The 21491-nt window shown below is 37.8% G+C and overlaps 1 protein-coding gene across 2 annotated transcripts in view; it reads right to left on the reverse strand.

Annotated features, from left to right (window-relative positions):
- Positions 1-21491, reverse strand: part of GABBR2 (gamma-aminobutyric acid type B receptor subunit 2) — a 482477-nt gene that overhangs the window by 283678 nt on the left and 177308 nt on the right. For both annotated transcript variants that reach the window (XM_071555005.1, XM_071555006.1), the window contains exon 3: positions 4243-4413. In XM_071555005.1, coding sequence (XP_071411106.1) covers positions 4243-4413 — 171 coding nt within the window. The remainder of the gene's footprint in view (positions 1-4242; positions 4414-21491) is intronic.

Below are 21491 nucleotides of genomic sequence, written 5' to 3' on the forward strand. Positions count from 1 at the left end.
CTCAGCAAATAGGGTTACCAAAGGAAAGAACTGAAACAGAAGTAAGAGATCCTCTGTGATTTTAGCTTTCAGAGATAAATTGGAGAAAGACTTATAATTAAGCAATTGAGACAACTGTCTCATTACAATGCAAGGTAAACCAAAAAGACAGCTTTATGACTTTGAGGAGCAGCTAACTTGCAGACAAGTTAGGTAAGCTTTAATTATTCAGGAGATAAGATCAAAGTACAAATTGCAGAGAGACAGAAGACAGGGATTCAACTAAGAAAAAAAAGTGATCAGCCCCAAAAGAAAAAAAGATAGATGGCAGTTGAAGAGATGCAATCAGAGTTCCTGTTGACTAAACTACATGGGTATGAAGTCCCTATAGAACAAAAACAAGAAGGGAGCATCCATTCCTGTATGTACTTAGGTAGAAGGACCATTTAGATAGATATTCAAACTACTCTACATTAAAAAAGGGAGATCTATCAAACTGATACAGTCTTTCAGGGACACGGTAAAATAAGAGAGAGAACTGCTCTGTCTTGCTGCTAAGAGTAAAACCACCTGAGTTACTACACAGGCTTCTCCAAAGATTCCATTAATTTATTTCTGCTTATTTTATTTTCAATGAGAGTAATAGAGATGACATTCAGTTACTTCTGAGCTAGTAGCTTGTAATGCATTTTCCATATAGGTAAGACCAATCACATCCTAAACTCAGTGGCATTTTACAACAAAGACAGAAGTTTTAGATGCTGTTCAACTACTTTGCCACTTCCAAAAAAATATTAGGATAGTTTTGCTTGATGCTCCTTTAGAGGGAAAATTATGATTTCAGTGGATGTATAGACTTATAACAGCACCAGAAGGTCACTAACAGGCCTTGATGGTCCTTCCTCTGGGACCTTCACCTACTCCTTTAGTCTTGTGTTTTCAGTCTCTGCCACAGGCCTGTCCAGCAGTCAATAGACCTGACCCTGAACTGTGGACTGATTTTGCAGTTGGTCTTTGGACCTGCCTCATTGCCATGGAGTTCGTTGCCTGATGATCTGAATGTTTGGCTGATCCTGGCCTCAAACCCTGGGTCTGCTCCTCTCCCCTGCAGCAGGACTGGGCTTTGCCAAGCCACCGTGTGCTCTCCTGCTCTGTTGCTGGTGGCTCTCAGTGGCTCCCCCACTGATCCTTGACAGCGAATTAATTATTTCCTTCACTTTTTCCTGTGCTTTCACTGTCTGCATGGGGAAGGGAGAAACTTTGTATGGAGCTGAAAAAGGAAGGAGTTAGCTCTAATAATTTTGAAGACTCAGGACTCAACATGCTTTACAATAATCACCAGAATTCAAAAAAGCTTTAACTGGATCTTGCACTACCTGAAAGCTTTAATAATCACACTAAATTGAGTTTGCAGTCTGACGCGCAAGGTTGTTGCTTGCCTTTCAAGAGGAATGGAAAGGCTTTCAACTCAAGGGAAGCACTCTTGTAAACCCTTGAAAGCTGCAGTTTTAACACTTCTTAAGTGACCCTGACAGACATGAAGTCCATCCCTCTGTCCCAAATGAAGACCAAGAATCTCCGTGTTGTGTTTGTTTAGTCTTATTCTAAAAATCTTTATACAAGAAAAGTTTAAAAGTTACCCTATCTATTCCACTATTTCCCACTTCTAATGTTTCTCATTAAACATGTTTCCAGATGACTGAACTTTTTTATAGTTGTCTCTGATCTAATTCCTTCTTGAAGATGATACTAGACCTGATATTCCAGCTTACATTTAATGAGCACTAAGTAGCATTGAAGTTTCCTTGGTGCGTCTTGAGTGTCAGTATTGCATTACATTGGTGTGGTGAAGTGAGTGCTGTTTGCTTCCCTTCTGCTTTTTACAAGAGGTCAAGCAGTGTGAACTTCTTAACCCTTACTCAGTTTATGGTTCATTATAGTCCTCCCCATATCTTTCTCTGGAGACCTGCTGCCTAGAGAGCCATGTTGCACTTTTTCACTTAAATAATATTTAGATTAAAACTCTTATCAACGTGCTGGGTTTGGCTGGGCAGAGTTAATTTTAGTCACAGAGGCTTGTATGGCCATGTTTTTGTTTTGTGATGAACACAGGGTTGATAAGACGAAGATATTTTTATATGGTTGAGCAGGGCTTATGCAGAGCTAAGGCCTTTTCTGCTTTCTGTACTGCCACACTGCTGAGGAGGCTGGGGGTACCTGGGAGGTTGGGAGGAGACACAGCTGGAACAGGTGACCCAAACCGACCAAAGGGATATTCCAGACCACATGACATCATGCTCAGTATATAAAGAGGAGAGCAGGAGGAGGAAGGGAGGATGTTTGGAGTGATGGTGTTTGTCTCTCTAAGTAATTGTTATGTGGGATAGGGCCCTGCTCAGCTGGGCATGGCTGAACACCTACCTGCTCACCCATGGGAAGCAGTGAACTAATTCCTTGTTTTGCTTTGCTTGTGCACATGGCTTTTGCTTTCCCTATTAAACTGCCTTTATCTCAACCCATGAGTTTTCTAGCTTTTACCCTCCAGATTCTTTCTCCAGTCCTGCTGGTGGAGAAATGAGTCAGTAACTGTGTGGGGCTTGGCTGCTGGCTGGAGTTAAACCAATACCTTTATCATTCTGAAACTTAATCATGTCCTCTGCAAAGTACTTGCAGCTTTTCCCAAGTAGGTATCAACTGCAAATTAATAAACATTTTCTCTATCCCACTGTCTACAGGAAACCTTATCTCTTTCTAGAGAAAACCACTTGAGAGAATCCCATCCTTCTTGTTTGACAGTAAACCACTGATAACTACTCACTGAAACTATAATTCCAAGACAGAGAAGGGTAAAGCACCCCATACTTTTTGGTGACTTTTTGATTCATCATTTGTTTAAAAAAAATTTGACTCACCTGATGTCAATTAACTTTGGTGGCAGGAATATTTGTTAGAGATTAGACTGCTCTTACAGTATCTTCACCAAGATCAAATTTCCCTACTGTTCTTTAGGAGCACTTCTAACATTTTTGCAAGTCATAAAGCACCACACTTATCACTATTACACCTCCTTGAGACCTGTTATCTTGTCATAGAGGGAAATCAGATTGCTTTACATTCTTGACAAATCCATTTTCATTGTTGTTTAGCATCTTTTTATATTCTGTGTGATTCCACACAGATTATCTGCTCTAGTGTCTTTCCAGGAATTAATTTAGCCTGACTGGCCTATAATTCCCTGGGCCTTTATGCATTTTTTGAAAAGACAGACACAAATGTTTCTTCCCTCCCCCTATAATTCATTTACTTTCCATCCTTTAATTCTCAAAGCTCATAAGGGAAGAGTCTAAGATTCTTTAAGTATTCCATCGTGAATTAATTGTGTCAGACAATTTGAAAATATCTGACTCATCTAAGCAGACTCGAACCTGTTCTTATCCCTCTTCACTAATTTTAATTATGCTAGTCTTCAGAAGACAGTCAGCCTGTTTTAAAATAAATGCTGAGGAAGGTAAAAACACTAATAACCAAACAACCAGGCATGCCTCTATTAGTTTTGCCTCTCTGTCAATTAATGGGCACTTTTTCCCTTGTCTTGCTCTGATTAATGACTTATAGGATGTTTTCTTTAACGTTATTCTTAAAACCACTCTTAAGTCACTTGGTCAATACTTTACTGCTATTTCTATGACCAAAATGATGCTTAGGGCGAAACTCAGAAGATTTGGGAGGTGCATGGCATATGATCTTATCAGTTCTGGGGGCTTCAGTCATTTCTCTCTCAGTAAGCTCCCCCAGTATTTTCAGCCATAGACTTAGGAGATTTTGTTTCTCATAGTTCAGATTGATGCTTACAATAAGTCAGAGCACAAAAGGACCAGGAAAAAAATTGATTCATTCTCTCTTTCATGTGAGCCAGTGTGAGGATACAAGCTTCCTTCAAAAACATACACTTTTGCAAGTCAAAGAGTATAAAGGAATTTTGCACTTGGGTGCAATGATCTTGGGTGTAAAAACCAGACATGCAAAAACATGGGTAGTTTTTAATTGCAGACAGACAAATAAATCCCAGAAGGGAATTAAGCTTATTCAATACAGCAATTATGACCTAGTAAGAGAAAACCAAACCAAGACTGAAACAATGAGTCTGTTTCTTTTTACTTAATTGCTATTAATAGAGCAGCTAGCTCCATAGAAACCTTACTAGCATCAAATATTCGTAATAAAGTAGCTCTCGGTGTGCACTAGAAATTATGTAACTCTTACCTCAGAAAACCTTTGTACATCCTGGGTTAAAGTTCCTACTCTCTTCCACTGATAGTGTTTGAGTAACTTCAGAATTGCTGGATTCACTGCATTATCAGATGGCACTGTCCGGAAGAAATAAGGATATTTTTTCTTATCAGCCAGCTCTGGGGTTGTTGCTGCAAATGAAAGCTGGAAAAAAAAATCAAACAAAAGAAAAAAGTCATCTAGCTGTCAGGAAAAGAAATCTTTGCTTTTCTCAGTGCAACAAGACATAATCTGCACACTGCTGTCATGTAGAGGTTTCATCACTATACAGCTTAGAAGTCCTACAGCACCATTTACTTTTAAGCAGATTTTAAAACTTTATCTCTATAAAACACCTTCTACAAAATTAAACCAGGGAATCTTAAAAGTCAGTGGTGTAAAATCCTCTGAGATCATGCATCTTACACATTGCATGGAGCAAGAAGGCCTAAGAGAGTAAATCTCTATGATGAATTCCATACCAACTTCTCTTCATAAAAGTTGAGAATAGCTCCAAGAGGATATTATATTCTCAAAGTTTTATCTATCTTTGAATTACTGGGTCAATCTCTAGCAGCACTTCTTCCTAATTAAACAGCTCCAGGTAACAGAAATAGAGAAGATAATTATGTTAGCCAAGGCTGCCACTCAGAAGTTTCCTTGGGTCCCAGCTTCCTGCACAGAAGCAACCCCCTGTGGTTTGTTAAGAAAGGGGACTCAGTGGCTAAGACAAACCTGAAAACATCAGACTTTGTTCATGGTTTGAGAATGAATATAACAAAAGAGGAAACTCCTCAAAACACACACACAAGCCCAACAAATTCTTCTGCCCAAGTGAAAGGCAGCATATTTTTGTGAATGATTTTCAGGCAGTGTTATGATAGAATGGCTGAATGTTCACTTTTTCAAAACAATCCTACTCCAAAGATACTTCTGGTCATTCCCTTCATTACTTTTTAGGGTGCTGGGAATGTGCTTCTCAATTTTTTTTTTCAGCTAGACATAGTGGTTGACAGGTTTTGTAAAATACTGTTTTAATGCAAATTGGTTTGATTGGCAAAAAAATAAGTTCCCTGATACAGTTACTTAAAGCCTTTCAAACTCAATAAACAGCCATAAAATGCAGGTGAATTCAAGACTATGTAAGTATATCCAATCATAGCACTAAGTTTGCTTTCTTCAATCAAGCATTCAGTATATTTGGGTTAGATACCTTTTTTTTGAAATTCAGAATAGACAAGTTTAATCGGAAACAAAAATTCAAATCTTTTCTTCATGTTTATAACAATCTAGATTTAGCCTACGAGAGACAGAACTTATTTTTTGTCTGATTTTAGACTCAAAAAGAATATATTGCATTGTTATAATGGCCCAAATACAGTTTGCTTTCCTAATTAAAACTCCTGAACTCCAGACAACTTAAAGTGTGCATAACTGGACAGTTTACATTATCCCATTCAAAACAGATTCTTTGTCTTCACTGGTCAGAAGGTTGAGAATATTTTTTAAAACCTTCTACTGCCACATAATTCTAAGGTAAAACATTTTCATTATAGCAACTGATCTTCTGCTAGATTTCATGAAAAAAGTACAATATGATGTGCTGTGATAATGTCATCTTGATTTCCAAATCCATTCCCATAAGGGAAGAAGAATGAACATCTGCCAGGTAGACCTAGTCAGCTTTTCTGTCTAGCCTGGCAGTACTGAACATCATTCATTCATTGCACAAAGAAAGTGGAAATAAGGACCTGTATCTCTGACTGAGAAAGAAAGAAATTTTGACATTAGAAATCCAACATGAAGAGGAATACCTCCGAGCAGCCTTCTGACTGCAAAGGACTTGCTTTTCAAGCTATTATGGTTTTGGATCAAACATAATTTGATTGATCCTTAAGAAAAAGAAGTAGAGAGAAACACTGAAGTAACAGTAGTGGCAAAAAACATCAGTAAGGTTCCCCTAACTCAGGTTCACAGATTGAATGGTAAATTTTTCTGATTGATTAGCACAAACCACAGTAACGAGAAGCATCTCCATACCTGTGAGCTCGCTTTTGGATGAAGAGCTGTGATATAAACAAGAGAATTCAAATTCATCCTTTGTGGCTTTTTAGTGTTTAAATTGGTATCCTAATTGCTCAGATTTCCTTGGAAACAATGAAGCAAAACTTCACCTCTCTTCATTGCTTACAGAAAGATGAAGACATAACAGATTTCTCAGTCATGTAAGGTGAGATGAAACAAGGTTTAAGTGTAAAACTAATGACACCTGAATTACAAGAGAACATTCTTCTTTGTTTTCTTTTTGAATAAAGGTTTTATTAAAATATAAAACAGGAAAATTTCATGCTCAATTCTTGGATTGTAGGATATGTCCAGAAGCCTTTCTTTCAAGCATCACATACATCATGGTTGGTCTCACTCTGCATCACTTTGATATTTAATAAGACACTCATAGAGATGGAGAAATATCTTGAAAAAGTTAAGTAATTGAAAATATTTAATGTCTCATAAAATCATCCCTGTAAGAGTTTGGAACATGCAATGAACTTAACCTAACAAACACCAGCACTCAATATTCTGCTCTGAGAAGGACAAGGAGGAAAAATTAAAAACCTCATTATGTTCTAAAATGGTAATGAAAAGATCATTTTAATAAATGAAATGACACAAGGTAGACTTATTTGAAAGGTATGTTACATAGCACAGCTATATGGAAATATCAGGAAAATATTCATAATTAAAATTTTATGTGATAAAGCAAGTAAGATCACAACACAGTCCATCCACATATGCCTTGAGCTGGTAAAGCCTTGCATATCTGAACATAAATCCTCTGTATTTTAGGGCCAAAGTGGTTTATTCATAGCTGATATGAAATTTGCAATCTTTCCATAGTTTCTTCACTTCATTTCACAGGACTGAAAGTCATTCTGCTTTTTGTTACCGGAATTTCTTTTTATAACTTTTCAGTTATTTTGTCAAAAATCTGGATAAATGGCAATCATACTGCTCATATAATTCTCCACAAAACACAAAAGTACTATTTTTACTTTATTGCTTTTTCAATGCAGACATATTCACGCACTGCTAAATTTTTTTCACAGGTGTTTATTAAAGCTGCCTCTCCACATTCAGGTGGAGCGAGAGATAAACAGTTAGAGGCAGGATTATACCTCAGCAAAAAATGCCTGTGAGGTGTATGATGTCATTCTTTCACAGAAAATTAACTTATGTAATTGATAAAAGGTGATGTGCAAAAGCCAAATTTCAAGAAAAGATGAATGGTAGGGGGAAAAAGGCTTTTTCGAGTTGGTATACAGCAGAGGACACAGTGGACATCTACCAGGTGAGACACTGTAGTTCTACATGGTGTTTGTGTGTGTGCATACGTAAACAGGCTCTATGTATATGCGTAGGTAGATCTAGAGAAACAAAAATCTCATATATTTAACTTACATATCAGTTTGAATACTGTCAGAATAACTGAAGTTACTTCCCAGATTATCGCTGAGAATGCTTTCTTTAGACTATCTGCTTCCAATTTGATACAATTTGTGAGCAACTGCATCTGAACTTAAAATGACTATATATACACAAGCAATGACTCAGATGGGAATTTCTGAAATTAAACATTTTAAAAGTCTGAAAAGGAAAATAAGGAAGTATTTACCACTCAAGGAAGAATGTTATTTATAGCACAAAGTAAGAACCAAATGACCAAGGTATTGGATAGACTTTGGTGGACTTTGCTGAAAAACTGAAAAATATACAGAAGGATTTTATTAAAGAAAATCAATTTTCTCAAGAATGGTTAATTTAGTTGAAAATCCACATATTTTTATGGAGGGACTGAAATCAACACTAGATAGATGAAAAAAAAATTAAAACAAAGTACTGAAAGGAAGAATTCTGCAGAAGAGGAGTAAATGGTAGCTCCGTAACCCTATGTTAAGTTTAAATGAGATGTCTTAGATTAAATCAAGAACATCAGTCTGAAGTACTTTATGTTAAAGGAAGCACGCTCATGTTTAAGGAAGTAATGGTGCATTCCCTTAAAGAAAGTCAGTACAGAAGCAGGAATGGTAAAATGATAAGCTCTACCGTTCATTTAAGAAAATGGGATGCAACACTAATGAAATAAATGGGAAAGACTAGGAGTTATGTGAGACAGGGTGGATATTAGAAAGCTGAAACAACATTAGAAAAGGAAACAACATAAGCCCTATGAGGTGTGCCTGAGGAAGCAGAGGGTGTTTAGCTGGGAGAGGCAGAGGCTCAGGGAAGACCTTATTGATCTCTACAACTCCCTGAAAGGAGCTTGTAGCCAGGTGGGAGTTGGTCTCTCCTCCCAGGCAACCAGCAATAGGACAAGAGGGCAGAGTTTTAAGCTGTACCAGGGGAGGTTTAGGTTAGACATTAGGAAGAAATTCTTTACAGAAAGAAGGATCAGACATAGGAATGGGCTGCACAGGGAGGTGGAGGATTCTCTGTCCCTGGAAGTATTTAAGAAGAAACTGGATGTGGCACTTAGCACCATGATCTAGTTGACAAGGTGGTGTTGGGTCACAGGTTGCACTCAATGATCTCAAAGGTCTTTTCCAACCCACTGTATTCTATACAGAACATATATATTCCACATAGGAATCCAGAAGTTGGAAGCTGGAAGGCTGAATGAAGTCACAGTGAAGTAACTGTAGGGCAAAAGGAAGCCAACAGAAACGGCAGGTGATCTTCTGGTGTTCAGGTGTTTTATTATCTTTAGGAAGCATTTATGTTTCATTTTTGACACTGTAATATTGTCCAGAAGTCTGTGAAAAATAAAGTCACCCTGGTTGAATAGTCATCCTCCATCTAAGGCAACAGGAATTCAGGAGTTACATTTATTTAAGAGCACTGTATCAACTAAAGTAAATCAGTAACAGAAACCTTTAGCAAAGTTACTGTAGGCAAATAAACCACTCTCCCCTCATAAAGCAAAGAGTAGCTGGTGGAGTATAGTAATCAGGAGCATCTCCCACCACAAGCTCGCCAGCAGATCAAAGGAGGAGCCTGACATCAAACATCTCAATCCCAAATTGAGAATGAGGTGTCACTCCACCACTTGCCTTTCCAAAGGAGAAGGCTGTGAAACAAGGCAACACACTGAGCTCATGGAGTATTATACACTGGAGGGGAAAAAAGAACAGGGAAAAAAAGCACTTTAGGTAACAGGGTAACCTCCCTTGAATAAAATGTCTTTTTCTAAGAGAACTGATGCATGTTTTCAAATGGGGGAAATTAGTTTATTGAGCACCAGAGAGATTAGCTTAATTTTTCTAGTTTCTGCACTTAGCCTTGTACAGGTATTTTATTAATGATGACTATAAATTTAAATCTGCTCCTGTTGCTGCAAAACTAGTGCTCAGAGATATTTTTTTTACATATGGCAGATATCACCTTTATTTCTCGTACCTTTTCTAGAAAGCTAAATTATGCTGATTAATCAGCATTGCTAAATAGGATATAAACTGCTGACTAAATTGATTGGTGATAACATTTTTCAGAATAACTGAAGACTGCATGTCATATATGCTTAGATAGGAAGCAATATTTTAGGAGGAAAAAAAAAGGAAAATGCAAATAATTCTTAAAAAAAATGGCAGAATGTCAGAAAGCTCCATAAAAAATACTCTTACGATGGTACAGGATTGCACATAGAATCTTGACATAGGAAAATAACAAGAACAAAACTCAGGAAGATATTAATTTGCAGTAATGTGTACTTGCAACATCACACACCACTTCTTTGTGTGCCTTGCCAGGAGCTCTAATGCTTTAACAAGCCTATGCCAACAATAATAATACTCGAGTGCGAGCATGTGATGACTTGATGGTCCCAGGAGCTAGGACCAGAATGGAAACTAATGAATAATGAAGAGTTAAAATATTTGCCTGCCACAACTCTTGAAACAGCATTAGATGATGTCACATCATGAGTGAAACAGTAGTCTCTTAACCCAGACAGAGAACAGATTTAAGCATAACAATTAAATTACATTTTTAATAGAATGGTAATTATAAATATTTATGTTAACTTAATTCACAGTAACTTTACTATACAAGCCAACTTTTCCAGATGTGCAGTCAAACTACCACTAAACTTGATCCTGCCACTTAGGATGATCAGAAAATATAATCAACAATATTCCTCCATTGTTCCTCTGTCAAAAGCATCCTTTTGAAGAAACTTTCTATCAGCAGTTTTGCCAGAAAACCTTCACAAAACATCTAACCAGACACATCCTGCAAGATCCTAGCTGCCATATCAGGAAATTCAGCCAAAGAATCCTTACAAACAAACATCCTGCCTGCTACCAGCCCAAATAGATAATCTGTCAGCACAAAAGCATTCTGCTATTGTAACAACTTAGCTACTTGCCTGCCTGCCACTGAAGACTCAGATCTTCCAGACTGAAGAAAACTGGGACCTGCAATGCTACATGCAACAGGGCCAGCCATGTTCCAGATGTGAGTTGTGAAACATCCTGTCCCTGAATCTTTCCTGCATCTTCCCTGCAGCTGTGCGACTGCTGCAGCCTGAGCAGCAGAGACCAGAGGCCAAGACCAGCAGCAGAAACCGAGCATCACCTCTGCATTTCAAAAGCTGCATTCCAAACCCCTTCCTAGAGTGGCAAAGATAACATGGAAAGAACCAAGAGAAAAGAAAAGGGTAAAACTACTTCCCCCTCCCCTCCACACACACATACTAACTTAGCAGAAAAGTAGTTTAGTGGTATACTTTTTCTTTGCTTCTAAAAAGAAATCTTAGCTTTTTTCTAACTGTTCTTATTTCCTTTCTCTCTATCTCTTAGCAATTAGTTGATTAATAAATAATAGATCAGTTTTTGGAATGAATGGATAACTTCTTTGAGTTTTAATTTTGTTGGGGAAAATATTTCGAACCTGAGTTCTTTCTGCAATATTTAAGCAGATTGTAACACCACTAGTCAAGTATGAATAAATGTTAATATCATAACAGTATATGAAATAAGAAAATAGTGATATTTCTTCAGAAGAATATTAAAGAGAACCTTAAATATGTGATAGCATGTAAAGATAAAAAAAAAAGAAATAAATTAGACTGCTTCTTCCCACCTCAATGCACAAATGTACTATCTAATCAACTTTGATGGATGACTTAGAGAAAAGGAAATAACATTGCAAAGATGGTTGCAAACACCCATATATTTGGGAAGTATTCCAACATAAGAAGCTAAGTGCAGCAATTTCACTGACAGTTGCATTGCATAGATCTTCAATGCAGGTGAAAGAAACACAGAGTAATAAAGATCAAGAAACAAAGATAATGTTTCTTGACAATTTACCTTTACAGCTGCTGGTGATGAGTATCTATATACAGACAGCAAAGAAGTAGGTTCTAAAGTGGACCTAGGAATCATAGTGGTAATCTCCCCTTCTAACTATCCTTATCCCCAAACAGCACAGGTGACACACTAACATAAATTGACTAAAGAAGAAAATATTAATTTTTCAGATTTTCCAACAGTAGTAAATCAGTTACATTTTTACCTGTCATATACTATTCTTAAATATTTACTTGAACAAAAGCTCTGGCGACTCCATCATTCAGAATATTTTATGGACTGGACAAACTTCATTGCTATAACAAATAAAAGTAGTTATAATTAAAAAATGTCCTGTTAACTCTGTTAGAGCTTTAAGTATGACAGTTGCAAGAACAAAATAAAAGTCTGGGAGAATATCTGTGATGGCTCACTACCTGGTACATGGGCAGGATGCTCATCCAAATGAGAATATGAAAACGCACATCGTATTAAACACACTGGACAAGAATCTATCTCATGTGATGCCAAAGGGGTTTTTGTTCTGATTTTCACATTTTGTAGATTTTAGGAACACAGTAGTTGTAGATTTTTAGAGAGTTAATATTTCTAACAGTTTAAGTTTAATGCCTTTCTATCACTACCCCTGTCCCAGAACAGGGAGCTCAAATTCCTTTAGTTAATTAATCTTGTTTAGACTCCTTTCCAAGGTAAAGAGCTGAAGGATATCAGAAGGCCTACAGAAAGAAACATAAACACAGGTCAGAGTGACCTAAAAGCCAGAACTGGATGAACTCCAAGAGACCTCTGTGTGCCTGAGGAAGAAGAGCTGATGAAGACAGAGGGTCTTGACGACCCCAGACCCAATTCCAGGGGTTGGACCAGGGGTGGGACTGGCGCTGGACTGAGAAATGTGTAAAGCAATGATTGGAGGGATCTTACTATAAAAGCCATAGAAACAACAACTGGGGTACATGCATGTCATCCTGTATTCCTGTGGGCTGTAGGCCCTGTGTTATTAAAGGACCTTTACTTTTTATCTTACCCTTCACTAACGTGGCTTGAAGTCCTGTTTTTGGGGGGGAAGGGTCATTCACGGCATCACATGGATGAACATCCCTTTCACCATCCATAACATATTACCTATGTGATTAGAGCTACTGGTCCTTTTAAAATCAGATGTTTTGCCAAACACCACTGCCCAGTATCATCTGTTGTTACATTCATTCATTCTGTGTCTGAAATTGCTTCCACTGGCTGCCTTTTGGCACCTGGAAGTTTCCAGAAAAAGCATTTCCAGCTGGTCTCAAGGTTGCAAGGCACCCGCCTCCATGCTGATGGCATTCCAGTGAATTAATCCAATCACAATAAGACTGTTATTCAGCTGCATTCTGCTCCGGAGACATTTTAGGAAGCAATTCTGGCTCCTGAACAAATCAATATTTTTGAGGACAAAAACTGGTTGAGAGAAAATAAAATCCATATGAGAAATACTTCAGCTGAAAGATGTGTACCTATAAGTTGATGGGAAAGGAGAATTTGTCCTTTCTGTTTCCTACTTCAGCAGCCTGACCTACTCTAAACATAACTTGGTAGGGCCTGCAGATATCTAAATGCAAGAAGCCAGACAATAAAATCTGGTCTGTTGATGTTGAACTTTTTTACTTCCATAAAGTCTGTGGGTTATGATGGGGAATAGTGACTGAAGTTCTGAGGCCCCCAATAGAAGAAGGATGTGGACCTGATCAGTTAGCTAGAGCACCTCTCCCAAGAAAAGAGAGTAAGAGAGTTGGGCTGTTTAGCCTGGGGAAGGAAAGGCTTTGGAAAGACCTTATAGCACCTTCCAGTACCTAGAGGAGCCCTACAAAAGAGATGGAAAAGGACTTTTTACAAGGGCATGGAGTGATAGGACAAGGGGGAATGGCTTTAAATTGAAAGAGATTAGAGATTAGGAAGAAATTCTTTATTGGGAGGATGGTGAGACACTGGAACAGGTGGCCCCGAGAAGTTATGGATGCCCCATCCCTGGAAGTGTTCAAGGTCAGATTTGATAAGGCTTGGAGCAAGCTGGTCTAGTGGAAGGTGCCACTACCTATGGCAGGGGATTGGAACTAGACGATCTTTAAGGTCCTTTCCAACTCAAGCCAGTCTATGAATTCATTCTCTGATAGTTTTGGTGTTTTTTGCCTTCAAGTCATGGAAAGGATAAACAGTTGCTGAAAATTATAGCAGACATACTTGGGAAAGAAAGGAAAGAAAGAAGGGAAGGGAAGGGAAGGGAAGGGAAGGGAAGGGAAGGGAAGGGAAGGGAAGGGAAGGGAAGGGAAGGGAAGGGAAGGGAAGGGAAGGGAAGGGAAGGGAAGGGAAGGGAAGGGAAGGGAAGGGAAGGGAAGGGAAGGGAAGGGAAGGGAAGGGAAGGGAAGGGAAGGGAAGGGAAGGGAAGGGAAGGGAAGGGAAGGGAAGGGAAGGGAAGGGAAGGGAAGGAAGGGGGGAAGGAAGGGGGGAAGGAAGGAAGGAGGGAAGGAGGGAAGGAGGGAAGGAGGGAAGGAGGGAAGGAAGGAAGGAAGGAAGGAAGGAAGGAAGGAAGGAAGGAAGGAAGGAAGGAAGGAAGGAAGGAAGGAAGGAAGGAAGGAAGGAAGGAAGGAAGGAAGGAAGGAAGGAAGGAAGGAAGGAAGGAAGGAAGGAAGGAAGGAAGGAAGGAAGGAAGGAAGGAAGGAAGGAAGGAAGGAAGGAAGGAAGGAAGGAAGGAAGGAAGGAAGGAAGGAAGGAAGGAAGGAAGGAAGGAAGGAAGGAAGGAAGGAAGGAAGGAAGGAAGGAAGGAAGGAAGGAAGGAAGGAAGGAAGGAAGGAAGGAAGGAAGGAAGGAAGGAAGGAAGGAAGGAAGGAAGGAAGGAAGGAAGGAAGGACCCAGACATTAACATGACTTCTTTGCCTGCCTCTTGAGCTAAAATATTAACTTCAGCCTATCTGTTCACACCAACAACAGCCTCCATTTATCAACTTTGTAGAAAAAAAAATAAAGAGTTAAAGGAATTCCTAGAACAACATTTCAGGTGAACAGAAAATAGAATAGTGTCCAGAGCACAATAAAGTTACATATCTAATCCAAGTAATGGGATCCATTTTAAGTTCTAATAAATACTGCATAACAAACCTAATCATTCACCTTACTTCTTATTATTTACTTTAATAATGGAGTTATGGAGAATGTCCTTCAATTCAGTGGTTAAAAGTGCAACCAGTAAAGTTAACAGAGACTTTATGGTTTAGAGTTTCAATAGGTAGTCAGGTTAACACAAGGCAGAATCATCTGAAAAATATTATCCCATCCAAAATTCAAAGTTTAGCATTGGGCTTAACTTGCTTCTTTCACTATTAATGAAAAATAAGCAATTGTCATCCTCTTTTCATTGCATATTTCTTCTGACCACTCATTTGAAAAGATATCAGAGTTTGAAGCAGATCTAAAAAAATCAAAAATTGCTTTTTCTACACTCCAAAAATATTTTCAGATCTATATTAGACACAAAAAATTTACACCTAACATGTGTTCTCCTTACTGCTACAGGTTGAACAGAACATTGAAATTAAATGGCAAATCTATTGAAGTTTCTGCAAATTCTGTTTCCATTTCTATATAGGATAAAAGACAATTTTTTGAGCATCTTCATAAATGGAACTGCATTGAAAAAGAGGGTTGTATATCTTTGTCCATCACACTCAGCTGCTTAGCATTCAGCTACTAGCCTGGATTATATCAGAATTCAGCTTCAAATCCCTGCTCTCCTTCAGGCACAGCATTATTGTTTATCTCAATCAAGCCAAGTTTCCTTCACTCATACTCTTGTTACCCAATTGGCTCATTTCTTGTCTCTAACAGATTATCCTCACAGTTTAGTGGAAACAAAAAAATTCATAAAATATTTTACCTTTTATAAAACACACTATATTCCCATAATCCATTAAAAAAAACCCCTCTTTCCAGACCTATTCACAACACTGTGTTCCTGGCTGGCTGCCCAAAACTATTATCATTCTATTAGTATTGTTTGTTAGATTTCATCAAGCTAACATGCTACAACTACAGCTGTCTGTCTACATTTGAATTTTAAATATCTGTTTTATTTTTTTTTCTACCTCTAAATGATGAAAATGAGGGAAAGAACTTCCCCTATATAAAGATACCTTAATTATACGATATGGGTGTATGCAATACTGTTCTTGTGAGCAAAGGAATCCTACACTCTTTTGGAAATGGGAAGAAGTTTAAGTTAAGGATTTCCCAGTTTTTCTGTGGAGTGGACACTCTAATACAGTACCATTTCAGTACTTTTGATCTTTTATTTCTTGTACTGGAATACAACATCCTGAGAAATAAGGCACTCCATGTTAGCTCAAGATTTACCCAAATCTTTACAAAAAACATTTTTCATTGTCCTGAACTGAATTACAGATTTGTTTATTTCTTCATTCTCTGATTTCAAACCAAAGCAATAAATACCAGATTTTTCAAGATAAAACAGGTGACATCCTCCTTACACAATCTAGTGGTACATAAAGACACTATTTATTCTACATGGAAGAGCACTGCTCAGAGATGATTTATCAGGTCCTGGAAGCAACAACCCATTACTAATTCTGTACTTGGCCTGGGCTAATTTGCCTTTTCTTTCAGCTTTGTAAGTTTTCTGACATCTCAGCACTGCATGCTGCAGTTACACCCTACCAGAAGTGCTTAGAGAGTAATCTGACATCAGTCACTTGGAACTGTACCTTCTCTAATAATGGATAAAGAAGGGGTATGCTACAGAAATCAAGGGCTTGCTGGAGGGGGGATGCTGAAATAAAAACTAAACTAAAAAATCAGGGAACTTTCTCTGCCAACAAACGTTGTCAGCAGAATAAATGCTGCTTGCCCAGCAGCAAGGGCAACTTGGGTTACATTGCCACTAAAAACATTCAGCAGAAATGTCAATCACAATTATGATTATAATATATTTGGCATTAAAATGTCAAATGTATTGTTGATCCTCCTCTACGAAATAACCAAGATCATGCAAACCTTATGCATATTTTTCTTAATCTGTGGTCAATACAGATTTTAACAAGGTGCTCTAGATAGGAATCTGCACGTACAAAACCTTTCAGTAACATACGCAACTAGGAAATGTTCATGCAGATATATTCAGACAACCTAAATCTCAAAGCTGTCAACTTAAAGCTGCATTTTGCGTATTTTGATTTGTAACTATGAGAGGTTGAAAAAAAAATCCAATGAGATATTTTTAATCTATTTTTTATGAAATAAAAAAATGTCAAACAGTGTTGGTCCAAACAAAAATCTCCTTCTGAACGTCACCGAAGAAGTGGAAGAAAGCATGAGCATTTCTTCCCAGTGCTGATGGCTGCAGGACATAAATTAATGGTTGCCTGAGTAACCCTCAGTGTGTTTTTCTCAATACCTATGCCTTGCACGTCACTTCAGCAGTTATTATTAATTTAATAAGTGTTTCTTTATGCCTGCATTTGATTTTAAGTACAGTACTTGCCCCTGGTCTTTGAATGCATGCTGGGTAGAAAGCATTTAACATTATCTACACCATTTAAGATTATGCACACTTCAATTAGATCTCTCAACCATTTTTCCTTACTTGCTGCCATCATCCTAGTTCCTGCAGGCTGAAAGCTGAATGTTTTCTGTAGACCTTGTTATTTTTTCTGTCACTTACTCCATCAAACTGTTCACTACAATCCCATCTATTCCTGAAAAATATTCCTTATGGATCTGCTCTTCTTACAGTATTTTCCATAACTTACATCCATCCAGTTGATGTTAACACTGAACTAAATCACTCTGCATCCACATGCAGCACTAAACGCAATGTAGCCTTAATTTTTCATATGCAAGGAACAGCTTTGTGCTCGATCTTTGTCACAGAGCCAGGAAAGTGCTTAAGAATGTAGTTTAATTGTAAATATTTCAATAGTTTTATTGATTTGAGAGAAGGAACTCACAAATGAAAACTCAGACATGCATTATTTTGGTAATACATATTAGTTTTGGAAGGCTACTTTAAATATCATCTTTCCTAATTCAAACTCATGTATTTCATTACTTATTACTCACTTCTGGGTGTAGTGATTAAGCTGTAATTTTTGAAGTTGCTTGCCTCTTCTCAGCCCTCTCATTTGCAACCCAGTGTTTTCTGAATAGCCATTTATTTTTATACAACATTTCTGATCAAATTTTTGCCATATTTGCATGGGGCTGTGGGGAGTTTTTTTGTTGTTTGTTTGTTTGTTTTTTACCACATATCCTACGGTTTTGTCTACTTGGTCTCAACAGTTTACTGACTTGGGTATCTGTTCATTTGGATACTGCTGAGTTCCTCTGGTCTTTTTCAAACACTGTTCTTGAATGTATTCCTGACAAATGTGAAATTGTCTGCTATTTTTACTGTCTCCACATGGGACAAACTAGCAGCGGGGAACGTGAAAAGCATCTGTGACAGAGGTGGCAGGTGAAATTCTGCATCAGAAAATATAAACTGCTAATATGCAGCTGGAGGTTTCAGAAATTAAACTGGTAATCTATATTGCTTTTCATAAGGAATTATACTTTATTTCATGCCAATATGGTTTCACTATGAATTTTGAGGTACCTCCTGAGATTAAAATAAAGTCAGCTTTATCAAGAATATATATCAAGAGATGCAATAACAACCAATATTAATGTACTGTGCATCTGGGTGAAAAGCAAAATAAGATTCTTTATATTCACTGTCTTTTTACAAGAAGGTTATTCAGAAATTCTCTGAAGTTGACAGTTAAATTTCTTAAATGAGCACAGATTTATTTTTTCCTTCTTTAAATACAGCTTCTAAAGAGAACTACATCTTTGAGAACTGAGACTCCTGATATATTTGAACACTTATCCAATAAGAAAAGGGAAGGCAAATCACAAGTGACAGACTACTTCTCTGTTTGACTGAGCTGTAGTAAAAATGAAAGTACTTTTCCTACTATGTATATGGTACCTCTGCAGCAAGTTCACAGAAACCACTAGAAAAATAGTTTTCTTTCCTTTTTTTCCTCTTCTTACTTTGTTTATCATCAGATTCATCCAGTTTACTATCCATAAATTATTGGAATTAACGGAATTGATTCTGCCATACCAATAATTTATTCTCTACCTTCCTGGACTCCTGATTTTTGCCTTGTAGAGAGATTCAAATTACTCAGAGCAGAAAAGCAGGTTCCAGAATACTGATAAGGAGTGACCAGGAGACCAACCTAAATACAGTCTCTTGACCAAATCCAAAATAAAATTCTCAAGATAAAAAGTATGGAGGAAACCCTGTCCAGATATAAGCAACAGCACAATAACTGGATAAGAGACCATGAGAGAGATGGACAAGAGAGAACAGGAGAGGTGTTGCTCACAGCACAAAAAGACACATTGCAGGAAAAAAAAAAGTTAAATAGACCAAAACAATCCATGGACAGACATCATGGAGAGCCGAAGTGAAGAAAAGGAATCTTGGCCTTATTTTGATAATTTGCTGAAAGCCTGGCTTTGTGAGTACTTGGGCTGATTATGCGAACAGAGGCTACTTGTCCATATCTTCAATGAATGCACTTCAGAGGTCTTCAGACACTGAAGAAACTGTCATTTGGATGTCAGATACAGAAAGTAGAGAGTAGCATATGTTTTCTAAGACCTTTCCTAAGTTTACATGAAGAATTTTACATCCCAGTATATTTAAAGGAGTGGAAAGCTTCAAATTTGATGTGACTTATATTGGTACATCATAACTTGTATTGACTTGCCTAGGGTAAACCTTAAGGTGAGATGAATCACTCCCTAGACGCATCTGTTTCTCAGTACTGTAAGCACCAGTGGGAGATTACAGTGATTGTATCAGATGCAGCCACCTACACAGCACTCGGTTAAATGAATTCCACAAAAATTATCAGGCCTATATAGATATTCAAGCATGTTAAGAAGCAGAGAGGCACCTAGAAGACACTTTGGCCTCTTAAGCCCTGAAAATTTTTAGGTATTTGATTTCTTTAAAATGTTAAACTAGATGGTTAGTAAAGCTGACAGTGGCTTAATTCTTAAAAAAATCATATTAAAGGGAAAAACAGATGTCACAAAATTTTCAAGGGGATTCATATATTCACTGTCTGCAAAAACTCTTACAATAGTGCTAAGATTTTAGATAACTGAATCTTCCCTGTAATTTCTCTCAACCTTAAAAATACTTGGAGATTCAGGGCAGGTGTCTCAAAAAGTCTTAACGTGTTCTCACCAGAAATTTCACCACAGTATAGTACTTCCACTGCTACATAAACTACCCAGAACAGCTTATAGGGTAGCTGTTTACTTTTTTGAGTAATGGTTTTCATTTGAGCCAGTGAGTTTTTGTGGTGTCATTAAGCACGTAACATGCCATTTCCATATAACATTCCTCTATGACCAGCAACCTCATTTACCTTAAACCTTAAGCAACAATGCTCATACACATTCACCTGCTTCTTTCAAGGTTTTGTACATATATCCACACAACCAAGACTGTAGCTGGACTAGGCCCCTGCTGTATCCCACCTGCTGCATGGCACTTGAGTTTTCACAGTCACTTATGGAGTTAAGCCCTCACTCTCTGCTGTTTGTTTTCTGCATGTTCTGCTTAACCAAAAGGCAAGTGCAACGCCCTTGAAATACAACAAGAAATGTACTTTAAATTAGTCAATCAAAGAGAAGATAGTACAACTTCAACCCAACCCTTTCTACACTAAACTTCAAGGCTTTGCAGAAGTGGGGTAAAATTGAGGGGGAAAGCATACTGGACAGATACTGCAAACAAACCCAATCATTTTTGGTTTGGGGATTCAGGAAACATTATTCTTTTATAATATTCCTATATATTTATTCCAGCTAAATATGGAACAGAGGAAGGTGTGCAGAAGGCTTTCTCACCGCTCTTTGCACAAAACAGTGCACCATGGATAGGAAGTTTTCCTGGAAATAGTAGGAGCCACTTCAAGATAGACAGTAGGAGCCAACCAATCCAAACAGAGTAAAGCCTCAAAAATATATGGTCTGGAAATGTTTCGAATTAGTTGATCCAGTGGAAAAAAAAGAAAAATATATGGAAATATTATAATATCAGTCCCCTAAACTGGCTATAAATAATATTATGATGCTGTCAGAATTTCATCAAATCATAATTGTCTCAAGTCCTTTTGCGTCAGATGTCTACTTCCAAGTTACTGATCAAATGAAAATGGAACGTCCCACTGCCGATGAAAAGAATTTTTTTTTTACTCCCACAGAGTATGCAATAATTCAGGAATTTTGATGCTATTACTTATTGATGTTATTGAGAACTCATCAGCTAAACATCAATACACATAATATTCCTGTGTTGGGTGTCTCTATCTCTCATGGCCAGTAAAACTATGCATTTATTGAAGTTCTGAGCCTGCAGGACTCAGATCAGTGGAGTTGCTGGAACGGAGCTGGTGAGGAAGTGGCAGGGAAGGACATTTCCAAAAGGAATATTACACTTCTGAGTATTTATGGGTTTCTGAATACTTATTTCAGAAAAGTATAGCACTGCTTCACAACAGCTTTCAAAGAGAGCGAAACCACTCCAATTTTTGGGGGTGAGGTTGGGAACAGATGTGCATCCTCTCTGCCCTATATGTCTTCCTATCCCTCCTTTTTCACCTGCAATACAAAATACTTGCTTCCTCCTTGAGGCTTGCAATACAAAGGCACAAAACAGCCATTCTTCTACCTGTGGCAAACCTCAACTCACCTCCTCCTGAGGTGTTCAGAAGAGGGAAGAACTGGAAGCTGTACCCCAGCAAAGATGGAGCACAAAGGTGA

The sequence above is a fragment of the Pithys albifrons genome, chromosome 4 (assembly GCF_047495875.1).
Source record: "Pithys albifrons albifrons isolate INPA30051 chromosome 4, PitAlb_v1, whole genome shotgun sequence".
Classification (NCBI taxonomy): domain Eukaryota; kingdom Metazoa; phylum Chordata; class Aves; order Passeriformes; family Thamnophilidae; genus Pithys; species Pithys albifrons.